This window comes from Haematobia irritans, chromosome 4 (genome assembly GCF_050003625.1).
Source record: "Haematobia irritans isolate KBUSLIRL chromosome 4, ASM5000362v1, whole genome shotgun sequence".
NCBI lineage: Eukaryota > Metazoa > Arthropoda > Insecta > Diptera > Muscidae > Haematobia > Haematobia irritans.
The window spans coordinates 163,839,908-163,865,188 of NC_134400.1; the positions used below are offsets into that span (position 1 = coordinate 163,839,908).

The window sequence follows — 25,281 nt, forward strand, 5'->3', positions numbered from 1 at the left end:
TGCTCAGGATGGGTCCATAAGTCGATATTACCATGTCCGTCTGTCCGTCCGTCCGTCCGTCTGTCTGTGAACACATTTTTGTGATCAAAGTCTAGGTCGCAATTTAAGTCCAATCGCCTTCAAATTTGGCACATGTTCCTAATTTGGGTCAGAATAGAACCCTATTGATTTTGGAAGAAATCGGTGCAGATTTAGATATAGCTCCCATATATATCTTTCGCCCGATATGGACTTATATGGCCCCAGAAGCCAGAGTTTTGGCCCAATGTGGTTGAAATTTTGCACTAGGAGTACAATTAGTAATATAGGCATGTGTGCCAAATTTGATTGAAATCGGTTCAGATTTATATATAGCTTCCATATATATTTTTCGCCCGATATGGACTTATATGGCCCCAGAAGCCAGAGTGTTGGCCCAATGTGATTGAAATTTTGCACTAGGAGTACAATTAGTAATATAGGCATGTGTGCCAAATTTGATTGAAATCGGTTCCGATTTAGATATAGCTCCCATATATATGTTTTTCTGATTTCGACAAAAATGGTAAAAATACCAATATTTTCCTTGTTAAATCGCCACTGCTTAGTCGAAAAGTTGTAAAAATGACTCTAATTTTCCTAAACTTCTAATACATATATATCGAGCGATAAATCATAAATAAACTTTTGCGAAGTTTCCTTAAAATTGCTTCAGATTTAAATGTTTCCCATATTTTTTTACTAACATTGTGTTCCACCCTAGTGCATTAGCCAACTTAAATTTTTAGTCTATAGATTTTGTAAAATTCTATCAAATTCTGTCCAAATCGGGTGATATTTAAATGTATGTATTTGGGACAAACCTTTATATATAGCACCCAACACATTTGACGGATGTGATAGTGTATCGAAAATTTAGATCTACAAAGTGGTGCAGGGCATAATATAGTCGGCCCCGACCGACTTTAGACTTTCCTTACTTGTTTTTACTAACATTGTGTTCCACCCTAGTGTATTAGCCGACTTAAATTTTGAGTCTATAGATTTTGTAGAAGTCTATCAAATTCTGTCCAGATCGAGTGATATTTAAATGTATGTATTTGGGACAAACCTTTATATATAGCACCCAACACATTTGACGGATGTGATATGATATCGAAAATTTAGATCTACAAAGTGGTGCAGGGTATAATATAGTCGGCACCGCCCGACTTTAGACTTTCCTTACTTGTTTTTATTTGCAGTTACATGATGTCTGCGTTTGTACAATTGATGGGCACGATGTAAATATGGAATAATTACTTATTGCTGAAATTGAAATAAAATAGAGTGTGTATATGATGTTTGCTTGAACGGCATTATAAATACAAATAAACAATGAATTAGTTTATAAATAAATAAAAACAAAACAAATAAAGTTAATTTTATGTTTTCTTTTCTCAAGTGGCGTCCTTTTTTCGATAATGAAAAAAGTTTTTTCATAAAGATCAAAACATTTTAGGTTGTGACCATGTTCTTTTAACTACACCGAAAGAATTTTCTTCGTAAAAAGAACGAAACATTTCGTTAAAGGTACGAAATTTGTCATTGTTTTACAACCAAAGAAACTTTTCATTAAAAGTACGAAATATTTCGTACTTTTTACGAAGAAAAGTTCTTCCAAAATTTTCGTAGTTTGTATGAAAAAAATTCGTACTTTTTATGAAGAATCTTCGTACTTTTTTTGAAAAATCTTCGTACTTTTTATGAAACAAATTCGTTCTTTTTATGAAAATGTTTCGTACTTTTTATGAAAATTTTCGTAGTTTTTATGAAATAGGTTCGTACTTTTTATGAAAAACTTTCGTACTTTTTTCTGAAAAATGTTCGAACTTTTAGAAAAAAAATTATAGTCGAAAAAAAAATGACATCACTACTTTACATCTTAAGTTTTTGAATAATTTTTAGTTTTATTGCTTCACTTTTATTCATAGCGCGCTATCACCCAAACGAGAAGTAGCATAGACTTGCATAAAAAAATAGAATAAAGGAATACACTCAAGCACATTATAAAAGACAATTTAATGCCGCGAACGGAAATTTTACAACTTCAATGAAACTTCTTCGTTATTTCAAAGAAAATGTTTCGTACTTTTTATGAAGAAATTTTAACGCAGAATGTTTCGTAAAATATTCGTAAAAACTTCTTCACAAAATTCATGAAATGTGAAGAAAGTTTCGTTAAAAGTACGAACTTTTTACGAAGAAAAGTTAATGTAGAATGTTTCGTAGAAGTTTCGTATATTCGTAAAATGTTCTTCGTAAAATTTACGAAAATGAATGAAAATTTCGTTATTTTAATGAAGAATTCAGGAAGAATAGTTAATGAAGAATTCTTCGTAAAATTAACGAAGAGAATTCTTTCGGTGTAGGAGAAAAACATTTTTAATGAATACCATAACATTGTAAATCGTGACCATTGTCTTTCATTCAAACAAAATTCCTTTTTTATCAATATAATAACATTTTAGATGAGGACAATTACATTTTTCTTAGAACCATGTTCACTGAGCCAACATGGTTGCAGGTTAAAATGTTACATGGTCGCCGCAAAAATAGCTGCTTTCATATTATTTTGCTCTTCGAATATGATTGTGACAATCATGTTTCTTCTCTGCGTGTATCCACTGAGCTATGTAGCCGTTATTGTCATCAATAGCTAACTATCCATATAAGTTATATTTATATTGCATAGCTTGCGGCGCCCACGAGCCGATTAAACAAAGTTTATTTAACAGAAAAAATACATTTAGTTGGGCACCGTGGAGCCGTGGTTGCTAAGTCCGACTTGCATGCCAAGGCTCGTGGGTTCGATCCCTTTTTCGGCCAAAGTTATTTTTACATTTATTGCAGATATGGTCGGAAGATTCCGAAAAAATGTTCAACATTACATTCTACTATATTAAATTTTTACTATGAGCTGTAAAATGTGTCTTATTAAAAACCTAAAGTCAGAAAAGAACAGTGTTTGATATAAACGAAATGGACTGTGCTGTTGGTTCAAAAATAACTTTTTTTATTCTATGGTGGTGGGTATAAAAAAGTTCAAAACTAATTAAATCGTCTTTAAAATTCTTGACGTTTTGTATCTTGACCACAAAGCAAAAAAGCTACAATAATAGGAGATGCCTTTAAAGACGATTATTGCTTGAAAAATAGCATACTTTCTCGAATCGAATCTGATTTTAGAAATTTACGTTGTCATTAACAAATTTGTAAAAGACCTTTGATAGCAAATGATTGCTAGAATTAAGAACGTAAAACTCAAGTTTAAAAAGAGAATCTTGTCTTAAATATGTCCTTACTTCAATTTTCCGCTCATTTGGCTCTGAATTAATTCAAATTCATTAGAATAAAGACAAAATCTTTGGACCCGGTCATGTTTTTTTTTCAGTGTGTGATTTAAAGGATTAAGTTCCGCAAAATTTCAAAAATTCTTACATGAACCCTGTTATCAATCTGAGAAACGGAATGTTCAGTTCATTCATCTTTGTTTTCATAATATCATTGTTGATTTTTATGATGTTTTTTTTTTTTAAGATTTTATTACTCTAGAAATTTTTGTAAGTTAAACGAAAATAAAAAAAATTGGAAGCAAAAGAATTGCACACTCACAGAAAATACAATGAAAAGTTAAGTAATTATACCCTGAACCATTTGGTCGAACAACCAGAAAGGGACGAGGTAGGCACATGCCGTCTTTGGTAATAGTGCTCGGGACCGGCCTCTGAGTTGGTCTACACGACGAAAAAGACTGTTTTTCCTATGTTTGTGTGTAAGAATTATATGTTTGGAACTCACAGTTTTTAACACAATATTTTTAAGTGCAAGCATATAATGTTCATAAACTAGCATAGCATGTTTAGAACATATATTTTAATATGTTAGAACATATTATGTTTGGGACAAAAAATGTTTGTAAATATAATATGCTTGGAAGCAAACGTATAAACATATATGTGTTTAGAAAGAGAGACCTACACGCAAAAAATAATTCTTTCCTCCCAAACGAAATTTTAGACAAACAAAGTTCGTTTCTCATTTGCTTTTCGTTGAAAGGAAGTGTATTTGGAAGAAAAGTATATACTTTTTGTGATAAACGTTTATTCTTTTCCAGAATGTAAAAACAATTTCATAAAGACTAACTCAAAAAAAAATTTTTCTGGCTAATTGCATTTTTCCTCACATTTTTCTCACTTCCACGAAGTTTTTTATTTCTTAGCACCTTTTTCTGTAATACTAACAATGTGGAAGAAATTATACGATTTAATAAATTTTTAAAATTTTTTTTTACCTTTCGCTTGGACGGAGAATCGAACCGCGGACCATGCAATTTGTAAGCCAACACACTATCCACTGAGCTATGTAGCCGTTATTGTCATCAATAGACAATTACCCATATAAGTTATATTTATATAGCATAGCTTTCGGCGCCCACGAGCCGATTAACAAAGTTTATTTCACAGAAAAATACATTTAGTTGGGCACCATGGAGCAGTGGTTGCTACGTCTGACTTGCATGCCAAGGGTCGTGGGTTCGATCCCTGCTTCGAGCAAAGTTTTTTTTTTTTTTTTATTCCAGATATGTTAGGAAGATTCCGAAAAAATGTTCAACATTACATTGTAGTATATTAAATTTTGAACTGTAAAATGTGTCTTATTAAAGACCTAAAGTCAGAAAAGAACAGTGTTTGATATAAACGAAATGGACTGTGTTGTTGTTTCAAAAATAACTTTTTTTATTGAAAAAATAAAAATTTTGTAACAAACGAATTTTTTTGGTGATAAAAGTTTAAAATTTTCGAAGCAATTCAAAAAACTCTAACAAAAGAAAAACGTTTTCGGTACACGTTTTCCAAACGTTTGTTTTCTTTGCGTGTAGAGAGTATGCTGCAGGTAAAAGAATAAAAGTAACCAATTGGCGCCTAAAAAATATATGCACACAAAAAATATTCATTAACATTTTTATACCCACCACCATAGAATGGTGACGGGGGTATAATAAGTTTGTCATTCCGTTTGTAACACATCGAAATATCGATTTCCGACTATATAAAGTATATATATTCTTGATCAGGGAGAAATTCTAAGACGATATAACGATGTCCGTCTGTCCGTCTGTCTGTCTGTCTGTCTGTTGTAATCACGCTACAGTCTTCAATAATGAAGCAATCGTGCTGAAATTTCGCACAAACTCGTCTTTTGTCTGCAGGCAGGTCAAGTTCGAAGATGGGCTATATCGGTCCAGGTTTTGATATAGTCCCCATATAAACCGACCTCCCGATTTGGGGTCTTGGGCTTATAGAAATCGTAGTTTTTTTCCAATTTGCCTGAAATTTGAAATCTAGAGGTATTTTATGACCATAAAGAGGTGTGTCAAAAATGGTGAGTATCGGTCGATGATTTGATATAGCCCCCATATAGACCGATCTCCCGATTTTACTTCTTGGGCTTATAGAAACCGCAGTTTTTATTCAATTTACCTGAAACTGGAAATCTGGAGGTACTGTAGGACCACAAATACGTGTGCCAAAAATTGTGAGTATTGGTCCATATTTTGGTATAGCCCCCATATAGACCCATCTCCCGATTTTACTTCTTGGGCTTATAGAAACCGCAGTTTTTATTCAATTTACCTGAAATTGGAAATCTAGAGGTATTGTAGTACCACAAATATGTGTGCCAAAAATTGTTAGTATCGGTCCATGTTTTGGTATGGTCCCCATATAGACCCATCTCCCGATTTTACTTCTTGGGCTTATAGAAACCGTAGCTTTTACCCAATTTGTCTGAAATTGGAAATCTAGAGGTATTTTAAGACCATAAAGAGGTGTGCCGAAAATGGTGAGTATCGGTCCATATTTTAGTATAGGCCCCATAAGAACGATCTCCCGATTTAACTCCTTGGGTTTCTGGAAACCGTAGTTTTTATCTGATTTGCTTGAAATTGTAAATATTCTGGTATTTTAGGCTCACAAAAACGTGTATCGGATTAAGTTTTTATCGGTCCATTTGGTAATGCCTCCATATAGACCGACTTCACTTCTTGAGGGTGTAGAAGGCGCACTGATCATGAAAATTGCTTGAAACTCAATGTAAAATTTCCAGATTTTACTTCTACAGATTTAAGATTTCAAATCAAGACGTTATTTTATAATTTTTTTGCACACTTACAAGAGATGTTAACGATTCCTCTAAAACTCGAACAAAAATGGTTCTTATAAATCCAGAATCTGATATAGTCCTCATAGGTGAAATCCTTAAATTTGTCTTCGGGAAGTGTCCTCAAGTCCTCAATCCCTCCTGACATTTCAAAGGAAACCCAAATATTTGGTTCATGGTGGTGGGTATTTAAGATTCGGCCCAGCCGAACTTACTGCTGTATATACTTGTTTCTACTAGTGTATGCCTAAGGTGAAACATAATATGTTTGAACAATTCAAACAATATTTTGTCTGCTTGAAGCAGAATGTGCTTGAGGTATCTGTTATAGAAGTTTTTTTTTTTTTGTTGAGGGTGTAGCCATGTCAATTTGTCTGTGAACACATTTTTGTAATCAAAGTCTATGTCACAGTTTTAGTCCACATTTGACACAAGTATCTATTGATTGTGAAAGAAATCGGTTGAGATATAGGTATAGTTCCCGTATATCATTCGGCAGATTTACACTCGTACGACCACAAAGGCCAAAGTGTTACACTAATTTACGTGGGCAGGGTGAAGAACTAGCACTCTTGTTATATATGCCAACTTTGGTTCAGATTTAAATATAGCTCCCATATATATCTTTGCTCCGATTTACTCTCTCATAACCATGAAGGCCAAAGTTTTAATGCATGAAATATTGCGAATATAGTAGAAAATTTACGTTTTTTTTTATACCCTCCACCGTAGGATGATTAACTTTGTCATTCCGTTTGTAAGACATCGAAATATTGCTCTCAGACCCCATAAAGTATATATATTCTGGGTCGTGGTAGAATTCTTAGACGATCTAAGCAGGTCCGTCCGTCCGTCTGTTTAAATTACGCTAACTTCCGAACAAAACAAGCTATTGACTTGAAACTTGGCACAAGTAGTTGTTATTGATGTAGGTCGGATGGTATTCCAAATGGGCCATATCGGTACACTTTTACGTATAGGCCCCATATAAACGGATCCCAGATTTGGCTTGCAGAGCCTCTCAGAGAAGCATATTTCATCCGATCTGGGTGAAATTTGGTACATGGTGTTGGTTTATGGTGTATACAAACCATGCAAAAAGTGGTCCACATCGGTCCATATTTATATATAGCCCCCATATAAACCGATCCCCAGATTTGACCTCCGAAGCCTATTGGAGAAGCAAAATTCATCCGATCCGGTTAAAATTTGGTACATGATGTTGGTATATGGTTTCTACCAACCATGCAAAAATTGGTTAACATCGGTCCATAATTATCTATAGCCACCATATAAACCGATCCCCAGATTTGGCTTGCGGAGCCTCAAAGAGGAGCAAAGTTCATCCGATCCGGCTGAAATTTGGTATATGATGTTGGTATATGGTCTCTAACAACCATGCAAAAATTGATCCACATCGGTCAATAATTATATATAGCACCATATAAACCGATCCCCACATTTGGCTTGCTGAGCCTCTAAGAGAAGCAAATTTCATCCGATCCGGCTGAAATTTGGTATCTGGTGTTAGTATATGGTCTCTAATGACCATGCCTCTTCCTCTTGGAAGACCAAAATTCATCTGATTCAGTTGAAATATGGTACGTGGTGTTAATATATGGCCTCAAACACCCATGCAAAAATTGGTCGAAATCGGTCAATAATTATATAGGCCCCATATAAACCGATCCCCAGAGTTGACCTCCGGAGCCCCTTGGAAGAGCAAAATTCATCCGATTCGGTTGAAATTTGGTACGTGATGTTAGTATATGGTATCCACCAACCATGCAGGAATTGGTTCATATCAGTCCATAATTATATATAGCCCCCATATAAACCGATCCCCAGATTTGACCTCCGATGCCTTTTGGAGAAGCAAAATTCATCCGATCCGATCCGGTGCCTTTTGGAGAAGCAAAATTCATCCGATCTGGTTGAAATTTGGTACGTGGTGCTAGTATATGATATTTAACAACCATGCCAAAAGTGGTCCATATCAATCCATAATCATATATAGCCCCCATATAAACCGATCCCGAGATCATCCGAGTCAGTTGGAATTTGGTACATTGTGCTAGTGTATGGCCGCTAACAACCATGCCTAACTAGGTCCATATCGGTCTATAGTTATATATAGCCCTCAAATAAATCGATCCCCAATCACACAAAAATTGGTCCATATCAAGTTCATAATTGTATATAGCCCCCATATAAGCGACACCCATATTTCAATTCTGGGTCTCTACGTACCGTGCAAAAGTCCATATCGATTCGTAATTATTTGTAGACTTACCTATACATACCTTTTTTTGTCGAGTATGGACTAACTCACAATTTAGAAAACGATGTTACGATGTTTTAAGATACCACAAGCCAAGTAATTCATTGTCGATGACAGTTTTTTCTAGAAGTTTCTACGCAATCCATGTGGAGGGTACATAAGATTCGGCCTGGCCGAACTTACGGCCGTATATACTTGTTCTATCTTGCTCTTAAAACATGTTTGAGGTGATCATATTCCTTCTCTGGGTGTATATTTGCATCCAGAGACATTATATTTTTGATTTTAAAATATAGACCGGGCTACATAAAAAAAAAATCTACCATTTTGGGCAATTCACAAGAGTGAAGTACGCTGTACTATAATCGACCCCTTACCGACTTTATATACTTTCTTCACTGATGTTCCTCGAATTGTTTTCAATAATTTTTGTTTATTTATTCTCGTATCATGCTATATATTTTGAGAGTTACAATAAAATAACTGCGAGTCACATGATAATTATCATTTGCGTAGCTTCTCATTGGATTTAGGAATTTATTTCGTTCTTAAATCTACATTAACAAATACTTAAGACATCTAATGAACTATGTTGACATAAACTCTAAATACTTAGATTACGATTAACATATAAAATGCTGTGCAATATGTATTTCATTGTGAAAAACCACGTTGTCTATCATTTTTATGATAGGCTTATATATCATTGAGGTAATGAGATTACCTTAAAGATGAAATTTGTAGGCACATGTGACAGAGATATATAATTGAGATTATATTTTTTTTATAAAAAAAAAACAACTGGTAAAGCGATTTTGTTCGTGACATTAGTTCAGGTGCATTGAACTTCATTAATTTTAGATAAACCAGTCTCTTTTTCTTCTGGTACTTCTCGTCTAAATAGAAATTTATAAATACTGGATGCAATTATGGCAGCTGACAAAGGTCCAATCCAATATATCCAATGATTACGAAAATCATTGTGCCATATGGCAGGACCCAAAGAACGCGCTGGATTCATGCTGGCGCCAGTGATGGGACCCTAGAAGAAAATAATAAAACAAAATTAATTTTAGTTTCTCAGAATTTAATATCGTTATAATAACAAAATCTCTTCATCTTCAATTTAAAAATGGTCATTCAAACATATTGGAAAGGAAAACAAGTAAAAACGGCCGTAAGTTCGGCCAGGCCGAATCTTACACAAAAAGAAATTTCACGAAAATTTTTCCAATTAAAATTTTAATTGAGTTTTAAAAAATATTCAATTAAAAATTTAATTGATTCAACAAATTTTTTAATTGAAACAAAAATCAATCACAAAAATTAATAGTATCAATTAATTTTTTAATAGGATCAATTAATTTTTTAATTGACCTTCAATTAATTTTTTAATTGATACTATCATTTCTGTGATTGAAGACATTTCAATTAAAAAATTAATTGGATCAATTAATTTCGTGATTGAACCAGAAAAATTTTTTTTTGTGTGTATGTACCCTCCACCATGGATTGCGTAGAAACTTCTATGATTACGAAAGACTGTTATACACAATCGAATTACTTGGGTTGTGGTATCTTAAATCGTTTTCTAAATTGTGAGTTAGTCCACACGTGGTATATATTAGACAGAAAGGTATGTAAGTCTACAAATAATTACGAATCGACATGGACTTTTGCATGGTACGTAGGGAGCCAGAATTGAAATATGGGGGTCGCTTATATGGGGGCTATATACAATTATGAACTTCATATAGACCAATTTTTGTGTGATTGGGGATCGATTTATCTGAGGGCTATATATAACTATAGACCGATATGGACCTAGTTAGGCATGGTTGTTAACGGCCATATACTAGCACAATGTACTAAATTTCAACTGACTCGGAGGAAATTTATTCCTCCAAAACCAAATCTCGGGATAGGTTTATATAGGGGGCTATATATGATTATGGACTGATATGGACCACTTTTGGCATGGTTGTTAAATAGTATATACTACCACCACGTATAAAATTTCAACCAGATCGGATGAATTTTGCACCGGAGGACAAATCTGGTGATCGGTTTATATGGGGGCTATATATAATTATGTACTGATATGAACCAATTCATGCATGGTTGTTGGATACCATATACTAACATCACGTACCAAATTTCAACCAAATTCGATGAATTTTGCTCTTCCAAGGGGCTCCGGAGGTCAAATCTGGAGATCGGTTTATATGGGGTCTATACATAATTATGGACCGATTTCGACCAATTTTTGCATGGGTGTTTGAGGCTATATATTAACACCACGTACCAAATATCAACTCAATCAGATGAATTTTGGTCTTCCAAGAGGCTCCGGAGGTCAAATCTGGCGATCGGTTTATATGGAGCTATATATAATTATGCACCGATGTGGACCAGTGTTTGCATGGTCATTAGAGACCATATACTAACACCATGTACCAAATTTCAGCCAGATAGGATGAAATTTGCTTCTCTTAGAGGCTCCGCAATCCAAATCTGGGGATGGGTTTATATGGGGGCTATATATAATTATCGACCGATATGGACCAATTGTTGCATGGTAGTTAAAGACCATATACTAACTCAACGTACCAAATTTCAGCCGGATCGGATGAAATTTGCTTCTCTTAGAGGCTCCGAAAGCCAAATCGGGGGATCGGTTTATATGGGGGCTATATATAATTATTGGCCGATGTGGACCAATTTTTGCATGGTTGTTAGAGACCATATACTAACACCATGTACCAAATTTCAGCCGGATCGGATGAAATTTGCTTCTCTTAGAAGGTCTGCAAGCCAAATTTGGGGGATCGGTTTATATGGGGGCTATATATAATTATGGACCGATGTGGACCAATTTTGGCATGGTTGTTAGAGACCATATACGTACACCATGTACCAAATTTCAGCTTGATCGGATGAAATTTGCTTCTCTTAGAGTCTCCGAATGCCAAATCGGGGGATCGGTTTATATGGGGTCTATATATAATTATTGACCGATGTGGACCAATTTTTGCATGGTTGTTAGAGACCATATACTAACACCATGTACCAAATTTCAGCCGGATCGGATGAAATTTGCTTCTCTTAGAGGGTCTGCAAGCCAAATTTGGGGGTCCGTTTATATGGGGGCTATACGTAAAAGTGGACCGATATGGCCCATTTGCAATGCCATCCGACCTACATCAATAACAACTACTTGTGTTAATAGGTCATTACATTTGGCTTGCAAAGCTCTTGGAGGAGCACATTTTATCACATTGACGTGGTGTTAGCCTACGGTCTCTAACAATCATGAAAAAATTGGCCCATATCAGACCATAATTATAGGTCTCACATAAACCGATCCCCAGATTTGACTTCCTGCGCTTCCTTTCCAGTTAAAATATGGCACGTGGTGTTGATATATGGTCTCTAATAACGTTGCAAATTACACTGAAAAAAGTATTGATTTGAGAATTAAAGTAAGGATATATTTAAGGCGCAATACTCAATTAAATTTGAGTTTTGTTTACTTGATTCTAGGAAACAAATTTTAATTCAATCGTTTTTTTTCAGCCGTTTTCTTTAAAATAATGTTAACGATAACTTAAATTTCCAAATTCAGACTCGACTTCAAGAAGAAATTATGCCAAAAAATTTTCTTTAACATAAAATTTTGGAAAAAATCTCCTATTTTTGAGCGCTCTTTTGCTTTGTAGTCAAGATACAAACAAGTAAGTAAAGTAGAAAGTCGGGCAGGGCCGGCTATATCATACCCTAAACCACTCTTACTGGATTAGTAATCATAAGCATTTGTGGGGTAACATTGATATAGGTCTGAGAGATAAACCGCAGTTGCATATTTAAGAAAATTAAGGGGTACATGTTTATTGGTGCTTTGTCTCAATCTGACTATAGCTCATAGTCAGTTTTGCCAGGGAAAATGTTGGGTTTACCCTACAAGGACAACAAAAGTTCCCTACTTTCCCATACATTCCACAAACAATTTTCCCTACAATATTTTTCGTTAAATTTAAACAAATTTTACAAAACAAAATGGTTCTAACTACTTTATTATCTTAAAACATGAAAATGCAACGTATATAACCTAGAAAATAAATTTGTATTACCACCATGGTTGCCACAGTTGGTAGAATTCTACCAAAAATAGTATTTTTTTTTTAAATATCTATAGAAATAATATTTTGGAAAAGGTTTCTATAAACAAATTTTTGTGAGAAATTTTTCTATAGAAATAAAATTTTGATAATAAATTCTATAGAAATAAAATTTTGAGAAAAAATTCCATAGCAATAACATTTTGAGAAAATTTTTTATAGAAATAATATTTTGAAAAAAATTCTATGGAAATACAATTTTGACAAAATTTTCTATAGAAATAAAATGTTGACAAAATTTTCTACAGCAATAAAGTTTTCACAAAAATTTCTATTGAAATATTTGATTGGTAGATTTGTGGTAATTTGTGGTAATCTTCAAATTTTGTTAGATTTTTTTAGCACGAGTGGTAACTGTTGTTACCACACATTGTTAAAGATCAAGCCTTGCCGGCTTCTAATTTCCTCTTCTAGAGCCACCAAAATGAAAAAATTATTACAAATTGTGGTGAGTGAAAATGTCCCTACATTGTGGCCCTAGGTCCCTACAAAACGCTAAATATTAGAAAAAACCTACATATAGGGAATTTCCCCTACTTCTAGCAACACTGGCTGTAGTTGATATTGCACCTACGGAGTTAGTGTGCCACTAATATTGAACTCATTATTAAACAAGTAAGTAAAGTAGAAAGTCGGGCGGGGCCGACTATATCATACCCTAAACCACCATTACAGAATTAGTAATCATAAGCAATTGTGGGGTAACATATAGGTCTGGGAGATAAACCGCAGTTGCATATTTAAGAAAATTAAGGGGTACATGTCTATGGGTGCTTTGTGTCAATCTGACGATAGCTCATAGTACTGTTGCCAGGGAAAATGTTCGGTTTACCCTACAAGGACAAAAAAAGTTCCCTACTTTCCCATACATTCCCAAACAATTTTCCCTATTATATTTTTCGTTAAATTTAAAAAACTTTACAAAACAAAAATTGTTCTACGCACTTTATCATCTTAAAATATGAATATGCAAGGTATATAACATAGAATATAAATTTGTATTACCACCACGGTTGCCACAGTTGGTAGAATTCTACTAAAAATAGTTTTTTTTTTTTTGTTAAATCTCTATAGAAATAATATTTTGGAAAAAATTTCTATAAACAAATTTTTTTGAGAAATTCTTCTATAGAAATAAAATTTTGATAATAAATTCTATAGAAATAAAATTTTGAGAAAAAATTCCACAGAAATAACATTTTGAGACAATTTTTTATAGAAATAATATATTGAAAAAAATTTCTATGGAAATACAATTTTGACAAAATTTTCTATAGAAATAAAATTTTGACAAAATTTTCTACAGGAATAAAGTTTTCACAACAATTTCTATTGAAATATTTGTTTGGTAGATTTGTGGTAATCTTCAAATTTAGTTAGATTTTTTTTGGCACGAGTGGTAACTGTTCTTACCACACATTGTTAAAGATCAAGCCTTGCCGGCTTCTAATTTCCTCCTCTAGAGCCACCAAAATGTAAAAATTATTACAAATTGTGTTGAGTGAAAATGTCCCTACATTGTGGCCCTAGATCCCTACAAGACGCTAAATATTAGAAAAAACCTACATATAGGGAATTTCGCTTACTTCTAGTAACACTTGCTGTAGTTGATATTGCACCACGGAATTAGTATGCCACTAATATTGAGCCCATTATTAAAAAAGAGAAAATCGCTCAATTAGTGTGGGTAATAAATCCAAATTTTGTAGAAATCGAGCAATATTCTTATGTAAGAGCTACAAGTACGTATAAATACAATCGGCTAGTACATCAAAATTTGAAATTTGAGTAACATTGGTTAATAAATAAGAGTATTATGGTCAAATTTGGGAAAATCGAGCGATGCGAATCTGAACCAATTTGCATAATATTTTGCGGGTTTGATTAATACCACAAAAGGTTACCTTGTGCAAGATTTGAGTAAGATCACTTAAGAAATGAGGTCTGTATGGTCAACCATAAGGTTATTAGGGGCGAATTTTTAAAAATCGGGTGATACATATATGGGAGCTATATCTACATCTGAACCGATTTCGATGAAATTTTGCACATATAGTTAGTACAGTAGAGGACTGGATCTAGCCAACTTTGAGTAAGATCGGTTAATAAATAAGGGTTCTATGGCCAAATTTGGGAAATTCGGGCTATACATATATATGGGAGCTATATCTAAATCTGAACCGATTTCGATGATTTTTTGCACATATAGTTAGTGCTATAGAAGACTACATTTAGCCAAATTTGGTTAAGATCGGTTGATAAATAAGGGTTTTATGGCCAAATTTAGAAAAATCGAGCGGTACATATATATGGGAGCTATAGCTAAATCTGAACCGATTTCGATGATTTTTGCACATATAGTTAGTCCTATAGAATATTATATTTAGCCAACTTTGAGTAAGATCGGTTGATAAATAAAGGTTTTGTGGCCAAATTTGGGAAATTCGGGCGATACATATATATGAGAGCTATATCTAAATCTGAACCGATTTGGATGAAATTTTGCAGGCTTGAAGGGCGATGAAAAAATTACCTTTTGCCAAATTTGGTGACGATACGTTTGAAAAAAGCGCAACGTGAACCCATTTGTCGAAATCGGGTGATACATATATATGGGAGCTATATCTAAATTTGATCCGATTTCTTCCAAATTCAATAGCGTTCGTCCTTGTGCCCAAAAAACTCCCTGTACCAAATTTCATCAAAATCGGTTAATAATTGCGACCGGAATCCTGTGAACAACAAATACATGGACAGACGGACGGACGGACGGACACCAAGCGCTAGATCGACTCAGGAGGTGATTCTGGGTCGATCGGTATATATTTTATGGGGCCTAAAATCAATATTTCTGGTAGGCACATTTTTTGGCAGATCAAACTTATTACACCCTGACCACTATGTGGTTTAAAGCTGATTTCGTTAATTTTGAAGAATTTTCAGAATTATTAACGCCATGTTGACCTTAGTCAAACAAAATATTCACTTCCATGTGAAGACAGTTTTAAGCCGAATCACTTAATTATAAGAACAAAGCGACTTCAAGTTTAGATAAGGAAAATAAATTATATATGAGAAATGCGTCTTGTATTGTTAGCAAAATTCGCTTTCGTATTCGAAATAGTTAGCCTCATGACAATGTTTTCAGTGTATAGCTATCCTCTTGGAGGAACAAATTTCATCTAATCCAGTTGAAATCACTACGTGGTATTAATCTATGGCTTCTAAAATCTTGCAAAAATTAGTTCATATCGGTCCATAATTATATAGCCCCCCTATTAACAGATCCCCAGATTTATTTTCCTATGCTTCCTGCATGTACAAATTTCATCCTATCCGGTGGAAATTTGCTACGCGATGTCAGCACCCAGATCATCTCAAATAGCAAAATGTTATTTTTAGACGGGAAACATGTAACATATTTCTCGAAAAATGTTTAGTAGATGTTTTTCTTTTTACTCAAAATCATTAGTGTAAAGACCAAATCATTGGGATCGGTCGGCCATACTTTTTTCACTGCATGGAGGAACAAATTCCATCCGAACCGGTTGAAATTTGGCCCCCTAATTTCCGGTCAAAAGTTAGTTCATATCGGTTCATAATTCTTTATGGACTCCTCTACCGATCAAGATTTGATTTGGCTTATATAACATATGTTACGAAGTCTTAAGATACCTTGCCATCGGCAAGTGTTGCCACATCGAAAGTAATTCTTTAGTAGAACATTCTACGCAATGGTGGAAGGTACATAATATTCGGCCTGACCGACCCGACCACACGCCCGTATATATTTGTTTTAACCTCACACGAATTTCTTTTGAGTTAATGCTTACAAATCCTTTGTTTTAAGCGGGTTTCGCAACAAATTAAAATTTTTTAAATTTTACAAAAAAATATGAAATTTACAAAAAATATCTAAAAGGAATAACAATCTATTTGTCGGCTAACGTGGAATTTGCAACAAAATATCTACTAGTATTATTTAAAACGTCAACGTTAACTTAAGAAAACTTTGATTTTTTTAGTCTGTTTAGTTATGGTCGCGCTGAGCAAGTATTTGACATAAATAACAAAAAATCGTCGTCACAATCAAATCAGCAAAAACTTTCTAGCTCATATTTGATACATTACATCACTTTCGAAAATAAGTGATCCTGGAAATTTTTTGACACTAATTTTGGGCAAATACTTGCCCAGTGTATTTTTTTTTATGAAATCCGAAATTCTGAAATAGCATTACATCCCAAGAACTAATGCGAAATCAATGAAGCGGCTGCCATGTAAAATTAATTGATTCGCAGCCAATTTTGCACCTCTTACAAATCCAAAAAGAACAATTTTTTTGTTTTTGCTGGGCAGCTGATCGCATACATACATTTTACTAACCGTAGGTTAGTTACAATTCGGAGGTTGGGAAACTGGCCATTAAATCATTAAAATAAATTATAGAAAATTCGGCATTTCGACTTGGCAATACCGTATTAGCGTTTGTTAGGGATATAGCATAGTTCTGAGAGCACAGAAAATTCATGAGTCATATTTCTTTGGCCATCCTAAAGGTATGCTTTATTATTTTAAAACTTGCAATGGTAATAAAACAAATGGTATTAATAAAAGTCTTTCAACATCCATTCAAAACGTGTTAACAGCAACTTCAGACTTAAGAAAAGTTTTCTCAAAATTCTATTTCTATAGAAAGTTATGCCAAATTTTTATTTCCATAGAAAATTTTGCCAAAATTTAATTTCTATAGGAAATTTTGTCGAAATTTAATTTCTATAAGAAATTTTGTCAAAATTATTTTTCTATAGTAAATTGTGTCAAAATTTCATTTCTAAGAAAACGTTGCCCAATATTTTATTTCGATAGAAATTTTTCTCAAAATTTTAATTGAAAGAAAATTTTGTCAATATTATATTTCTATAGGAAATCTTATCAAAATTTCATTTTATTTCTATAGAAAATTTTGCCAAAATTTAATTTCTATAGGAAATTTTGTCGAAATTTAATTTCTATAAAAAATTTTGTCAAAATTATTTTTCTATAGTAAATTGTGTCAAAATTTTATTTCTAAGAAAATGTTGCCCAATATTTTATTTCGATAGATAATTTTGTCAAAATTTTATTTTGAAAGAAAATTTTGTCAATATTATATTTCTATACACGCAAAGAAAAAAAAAAAACGTTTGGAAAACGTGTACCGAAAACGTTTTTCTTTTTTTGAATTGCTTCGAAAATTTTAAACTTTTATCACCAAAAAAATTCGTTTGTTACAAAATTTTTATTTTTTCAATAAAAAAAGTTATTTTTGATACAACAACACAGTCCATTTCGTTTATATCAAACACTGTTCTTTTCTGACTTTAGGTCTTTAATTAGACACATTTTACAGTTCAAAATTTAATATACTACAATGTAATGTTGAATATTTTTTTGGAATCTTCCGAACATATTTGGAATATATGTAAAAAAAAAACCAAAAAAACTTTGGTCGAAGCAGGAATCGAACCCACGACCCTTGGCATGCAAGTCGGACGTAGCCACCACTGCTCCACGGTGCCAAACTAAATGTTTGTTTCTGTTAAATAAACTTTGTTTATTCGGTTCGTGGGCGCCGCAAGCTATGCCATATAAATATAACTTATATGGATATTTATCTATTGATGACCATAACAGGTACATAGCTCAGTGGTTAGTGTGTTGGCTTACAAAGTGCATGGTCCGCGGTTCGATTCTCCGTCCAGGCGAAAGGTAAAAAAAAAATTTTAAAAATTTTAAAAATCGTATAATTTCTTCTACATTGTTGGTATTACAGGAAAAGGTGTTAAGAACTAAAAAACCTCGCGGATTTGAGAAAGATGTGAGGGAAAATACAATTAGCAAGAAAACAATGTTTTTATACATCGAAAATTGCTCTAAGCCCCCATAAAGTATATATATTCTGGGTCGTGGTGAAATTCTGAGTCGATCTAAGCATGTCCGTCCGTCCGTCCGTCCGTCTGTTGAAATCACGCTAACTTCCGAACGAAACAAGCTATCAACTTGAAACTTGGCACAAGTAGTTGTTATCGATGTAGGTCGGATGGTATTGAAAATGGGCCATATCGGTCCACTTTTACGTATAGCCCCCAAATAAACGGACCCTCAGATTTTGCTTGCGGAGCCTCTAAGAGAAGCATATTTCATCCGATCCGGCTGAAATTTGGTACATGGTGTTGGTATATAGTCTCTAACAACCATGCAAAAATTGGTCCACATCGGCCCATAATTATATATATCCCCCATATAAACCAATCCCCAGATATGGCTTGCAGAGCCTCAAAGAAAACAAATTTCATCCGATCGTACTGAAATTTGGTACATGATGTTGGTTTATGGTTCCTAACAACCGTGCCAGAATTGGTCCAAATCGGTCCATAATTATATATAGCCCCCATATAAAGCGTTATCCAGATTTGACCTCCGGAGCCTCTTGGAGGAGCAAAATTCATCCGATCCGTTTCAAATGTGGAACGTGGTGTTAGTATATGGTTTCTAACATACAAGTAAAAATAGGTCCACATCGGTTCATAATTATATACCCCCCATATAAACCTATACCAGATTTGGCTTGCGGAGCCTCTAAGAGAAGACAAAATTCATCCGATCCGGTTCAAATGTGAAACGTGGTGTTAGTATATGGCCGCTAACAACCATACCAAAATTGGTCCATATCGGTCTATAGTTATATATAGTCAATCCCCAATCACACAAAAATTGGTCCATATCGGTTCATAATCATGGTTGCCACTAGAGCCAAAAATAATTTACCAAAATTTTATTTCTAAAGAAAATAATCTACCAAAGTTTTATTTCTATACAAAATTTTATCAAAATATTATTTCTATAGAAAATTGTGTCAAAATTTTATTTCTATGAAAAATTTTGTTAAAATTTTATTTCTATTGAAAATTTTGTTAATTTAATATATACCACCTATAGACTTACTTACAATTTAGAAGACGGTGTTAGGAAGTTTTAAGATACCTTGCCATCGGCAAGCATTACCGCAACCCAAGTAATTCGATTGTGAATGGCAGTGTTTAGAAGAAGTTTCTACGCAATCCATGGTGGAGGGTACATAAGCTTCGGCCTGGCCGAACTTACGTCCGTATATACTTGTTTATACCCTGCGCCACATTGTGGAACAGGGTCCCTGAATCGATATAGCCATGTCCCTCTGTCCGTCTGTCTGTGAACACATTTTTATGATCAAAAGTCCAGGCCGCAGTTTTAGTCGGATTGGCTTCAAATTTGGCACAAGTTTCTGCACAAGGAGAACAATTTTTACTAAATTTGATTGAAATCGGTTCAGATCTAGATATAGCTCCCACATATGGCCTAAAGAAGCCATAGTTTTAAACCAATTTGGTTGAAATTTGATTGAAATTTTGCATAAGGAAAACAATTAGTACTATAGTCAAGCATGCCAAATTTTTTTGAAACTGGTTTAGAACTAGATATAGCTCCCACATATATAATTCGCTCCATATGCACTTATATTGCCCCAGAAACCAGAGTTTTACCCTAATTTGGTTGAAATTTTGCACAAGAGAACAATTAGTAGGCTTGCCAGATGGCCGGGATTCGCCTGGATTGTCCCGGAATTTCATCTCCAGGAAGTATCCCGAATCATTCAAAAATCCCGGAACTTCAATTACTTAAAGCATAGGATTTTATGTTTTTTCCTTTTCTTAGAAAAGAAAGCGATGTGAAATTAAATCGCTTTCAAAAATATTTTGGGTTTTGGATTTTCATACTTTTTAAATGTACATTTGTCTGTCAGATTTTGTACCATTTCATTCAATCTCATCACTATGAGAAAGAAATCACATTACTGTCTTTTTCTGTGAAATGAATTTTTACAAATATAAGTCAAGTCTATATTCCCTGCCAATATTTCAAAGTTCGATTTTATCCCTATCACTACCATAGACTCTATAGTGACACTATAACAATTGCCAACTCTGATGCGAAACCATGTCCATGGCGATATCCAAATTCCCAGTATCTAAAGGCACTACAAAAGAAGCAGCATTTGTCATCTCAGACCTTAAGTTTGTTTACCAAAACCGAAAATAATATGCCTGTAAATATGACTTTAGGTTTCCTTAAAAAAAAATCCCAAAAATATTTACGTTTGATATAAAATCATGGGAGAAAGTTTCAGAGCCTCCAACATATTTAGGAATTTCAAAGTCTGCAGACATTAACGACTGTACCATGGCATTTATGCAAATTTATCAAGTGATTAAATATGGGCAAGTATTTTCGAAAAATGTGACTATTTTTGCTTGTTCCGATAAATCCCGGAATGTACGGCGCAATGTTCCGCATTTCGGCAACCATCAACCAACATTTCAAAGATCGATTTTATCCCTATCACTACCATAGACTCTTTAGTGCAACTATAACAATTGCCAACTCTGATGCGAAATATACCCAAACCATGTCCATGGCGATATCCAAATGCCCAGTATCTAAAGGCACTACAAAAGAAGCAGCGTTTGTCATCTCAGACCTTAAGTTTGTTTGCCAAAACCGAAAGTAATATGCCTGTAAATATAACTTTAAGTTTCCTTTTTTAAAAAAACAAATTTTCCCAAAAATATTTACGTTTGATATAAAATCATGGGAGAAAGTTTCAGAGCCTCCAACATATTTAGGAATTTCAAAGTCTGCAGACATTAACGACTACACGATGGCGTTTATGCAAATTTATCAAGTGATTAAATATGGGCAACTATTTTCGAAAAATGTGACTATTTTTGCTTGTTCCGGAATGTACGGCGCAATGTCTCGGATTTCGGCAACCATCATCTGGCAACCCTAACTATAGTCAAGTGTAATAAATTTGATTGAAATCGGTTCAGATTTAGATATAGCTCCCAAAGTTGTACTCTGATTTACGTGAAATCAACATAGTTTTTATGCATATCACATTTGGTTGAAATCGGTTGAGATTTAGATATAGCTTCCATATATATGTTATTCCGTTTTGGCCAAAATACCCAAATTTTCCATTACTATGTCGAAAACTTGTAAAAATGACTCCAATTTTCCTATACTACTAATACATATCTATGGACCGATAAATCATAAATACAATTTTGCGCAAAGAAAGAATATGATTACCCCAAACATGTTACAAGAGCAAAATGTTATTTTGATATTAAAAATAACTGTGGTAAAAAATAACATCTGGTAAATATGGATGATTATAATTTATGTTTATTAAACAATTATACTTAATGTCAATCTGATAAAAATACCAAAGTAACTTACCGCAGTTATCGACAAGCAAGCAACAGCAAATCCAAATCGAAGTGCTACCGAATCTTGCTGATGTTTATTTCGAGGATCCCAAACGCTACAGCACACAAACACCAGGGCCATGGTAATGCATATCTCAATGCCCAAGCCTTGCCAAACATCAATTTCGGCATTAACTCCGGTTACACATAGGCCACTACTACCGCCCGGTACTTGAATAACATTGGCTGGCAGAAAAACTATCAACAGACCATAGCCGCAGTAGGCCCCCAGTATTTGTGCACTTACATAGGCCAGGGTCATGGGTAGCGATAAGATATCGTAAATGTAGGCGGCCAATGAAACTGCCGGATTAAAATGTGCTCCCGAACAGCAAGCGAAACATTGAACAATCACCAGAACAACCAATCCAAAGTTGAGGGATCGTGTGAGATTATTACTGGGAAATATTTCCGTATCCATGCAACCCATACAGCCAAATAGCATCAGCATACTAGTGCCTATAAATTCGGCCAGGAACCAGCTTAATCTATCCCACATACCGTGATTCGATTTGGAACTACCGTGAAAAGAAAAGAAATTTGTAAATACATTGATAATTAACGTTGAGTTCAGCTAATTGTTAGCATGTGCAATTGTTAGCATGCCCGCCTTGATTACAAAGAGTTGTGGACCCAACTTCTGTATCCACTAAACTCCACAAAGCTTTTCACTTTCCCCCTAATTTGACATTTCTGTGTGTACACATGGACGGACGAATGGACACCAAGACCTAGATCAACTCAGAGGGTGATTCTGAGCGGATTGTTATATATTTTATGGGGTCTAAAATCAATATTTGTGGTAGGAAAATTTAAGATCAAAATTATTATACCCTGACCACTATGTGGTTTAGAGCATAAGTATATATGAATATCAATCTTTTATTGGTCCAAAATAGTGTTAAAGTACGTAGATCATGTATTTTTTGATTAGAGTCAAGTTAAATATTTTATGTAGATAATTTCAGTGTTTTTAGAGAAGCAAATCTGATCCGATATCATTAAAATTTGATGCATGGTGTTAGTATATTGATCTCTACCAACTATGCGACAATTGGTCCATAAAGGGTGATACGGTCAAAATTTGGTCAAGGGAAAACGCGGTGAAATCGTTTATTTAAAAAATCAAATTATTTCTTTTTCAAGTTCAATTAGAATAAAATTCAGGAAAAATATTCAGTTAGGCTTTCGCTTTTCCAAATCCGAATTGCCGGGCCTCACGCTTGACACCTGCCATTAGATTTTGTACAGCCACCTTGTCCACCTTCTTCGCCGCAGAAAGCCAGTTTGCCTTGAACTGCTGCTCGTCCTTAGCAGTTTTTTTGTCTTCTTTAGGTTCCGCTTGACAATAGCCCAGTATTTCTCAATTGGGCGGAGCTCTGGCGTGTTGGGAGAGTTCTTGTCCTTGGGAACCACCTGCACGTTGTTGGCGGCGTACCACTCCATGGCCTTTTTACCGTAATGGCAAGATGCCAAATCCGGCCAAAACAGTACGGAACAACCGTGTTTCTTCAGGAAAGGCAGCAGACGTTTATTCAAATACTCTTTCACGTAAATTTCTTAGTTGACAGTCCCGGAAGCTATGAAAATGCTGCTTTTCAAGCCACAGGTACAGATGGCTTGCCAAACCAGATATTTCTTTGCGAACTTTGACAGTTTTATGTGCTTGAAAATATCTGCTACCTTTCCCCTTCCTTTTGCCGTATAAAACTCCTGTCCCGGAAGTTGCTTGTAGTCGGCTTTGACGTAGGTTTCGTCGTCCATTACCACGCAGTCAAACTTCGTCAGCATCGTCGTGTACAGCCTCCGGGATCGCGCTTTGGCCGTCGTATTTTTTTATCATCTTGATTTGGAGTCACTACCTTCTTGTAAGTCGATAGTCCGGCTCGTTTTTTGGCTCGATGCACGGCTGTAGACGATACACCCAGCTTATTTGCGGCATCTCGGAGAGAGAGGTTAGGGTTTCGCTTGAAACTACCGGCAATTCCCTTTGTCGTCTCAGCGGCTTCCGGTTTTCGATTTCCCCCCGATCCAGACTTCCTGGCTGTCGACAAACGTTCCCCAAACACTTTAATTACATTTGTAACGATTGATTTGGTAACTTTTAGCTATTTTGCCAGCTTTGGTGTTCAGGGGTGTTCAGGTTTTTTAAATGGAAAATTGAAAGAAATACGTCAAGTTTATATTGACCAAATGTTGACCGTATCACCCTTTACATAAGATTCGGCTTGGCCGAACTTTCGACAATTTATATTTGTTAAAAATTTTAACATATTTAGATTTTTCTAAATTTCGAAAAAACCAAAATTAGGTATATCCCCGAATAATATTTGATGTACAATGAATCGCACGCATTCCAAATACCTTCTTTCACATGCTTTGCTGCATAATGAATTGCATAGTTGACAAGCACTTAAGTATTTTGATTAACATAATTTTTAATCTTTTAACTTTCGAGGAATTCTATTTTATTTACAATCGAACGATAAGATTCTGTTTTGATTCAATGTTTGGCTCACCTTTTGGAACAGAAAGCGAACTTCATGTTGTTGACGTTTTTAAATGTGAACGATTTTTAGTTTAGTCAATTTCAATTGAGCTCTTTTACAATAGGCAATTTTTTGTTGTTATTTTTATTTAACAGGTCATGCAAAAACTCTGAGACCAATACGAAATTCAATCACAAACTGAGCTAAATTATCACTGGCATGCGTTGTTTAAATGACCATTGAATGTGAATTTAATTAAAACTAAAAGCGCGAGTTTGCAAATTCCGATTCTTTTATCGACATTTAAACTCCGACAATGGTAGATGGGGTCTGATCGGTTTTATTTTTGCAGTAGCGGTTTTTTTTGCCTTTTGCTCTCCTGCGTTTCGCATTCACTGGATAATTGAACATCAACAACAATGGAGAGTTGCTTTTGTAGACATCGCAGTTATTGTCAACATTTTGTGTCTGTGCAATTGCTAAAGAAATTTTTATTCTCAATTCATGTTGGCTTTGTTTAAACACCACAAGTTTTCTTGAGGTGAAATAGGCTCGAAAGCAAACCTTCAATGTACTATAGTTACTCGTAGTTTTTTTATTTTCTTTTAATTGACGCGATGTCCCGACAATACCGACAAATCGATTCGCAGCTAATGTGACACTGATATCGCATTTATTCAGGTGTACACTTCACAGTCCCCCAGTTGGAATTGTGCTTTTGTTTTTTTCCTGTGGTTGTATTGTGAGCAGAATCATAAACTTACCTCTGCCAGAGTGCTATCATACTTTATACCCCACCA

At 34.5% G+C, this 25,281-nt stretch overlaps 2 protein-coding genes across 2 annotated transcripts in view; one reads left to right on the forward strand and one right to left on the reverse strand.

Moving 5' to 3' along the window:
• The window catches only part of Snmp2 (Sensory neuron membrane protein 2), a 691,945-nt gene that overhangs the window by 173,203 nt on the left and 493,461 nt on the right, over positions 1-25,281 (forward strand). The gene's annotated exons all lie outside the window — the stretch shown is intronic.
• LOC142234127 (aquaporin AQPcic-like) lies at positions 9,213-24,807 on the reverse strand. Its single transcript, XM_075305206.1, has 3 exons — positions 24,512-24,807; positions 21,964-22,510; positions 9,213-9,503 (listed from the first exon to the last, which is right to left on the reverse strand). The coding sequence occupies exons 1-3, from the start codon at positions 24,535-24,537 to the stop codon at positions 9,294-9,296; spliced, it is 783 nt and encodes a 260-aa protein (XP_075161321.1). The 5' UTR covers positions 24,538-24,807; the 3' UTR covers positions 9,213-9,293.

Bases quoted from the DNA above. Each gene is read 5' to 3' on its own strand.
- LOC142234127 (XM_075305206.1), bottom strand. From the start codon at position 24,537: ATGAAGTTCGCTTTCTGTTCCAAAAG. The intron at 22,511-24,511 runs GTGAGCCAAACA...TTTTCACGGTAG, and splicing joins TTCGCTTTCTGTTCCAAAAG to TTCCAAATCGAATCACGGTA. The intron at 9,504-21,963 runs GTAAGTTACTTT...ATTTTCTTCTAG, and splicing joins CTTGCTTGTCGATAACTGCG to GGTCCCATCACTGGCGCCAG.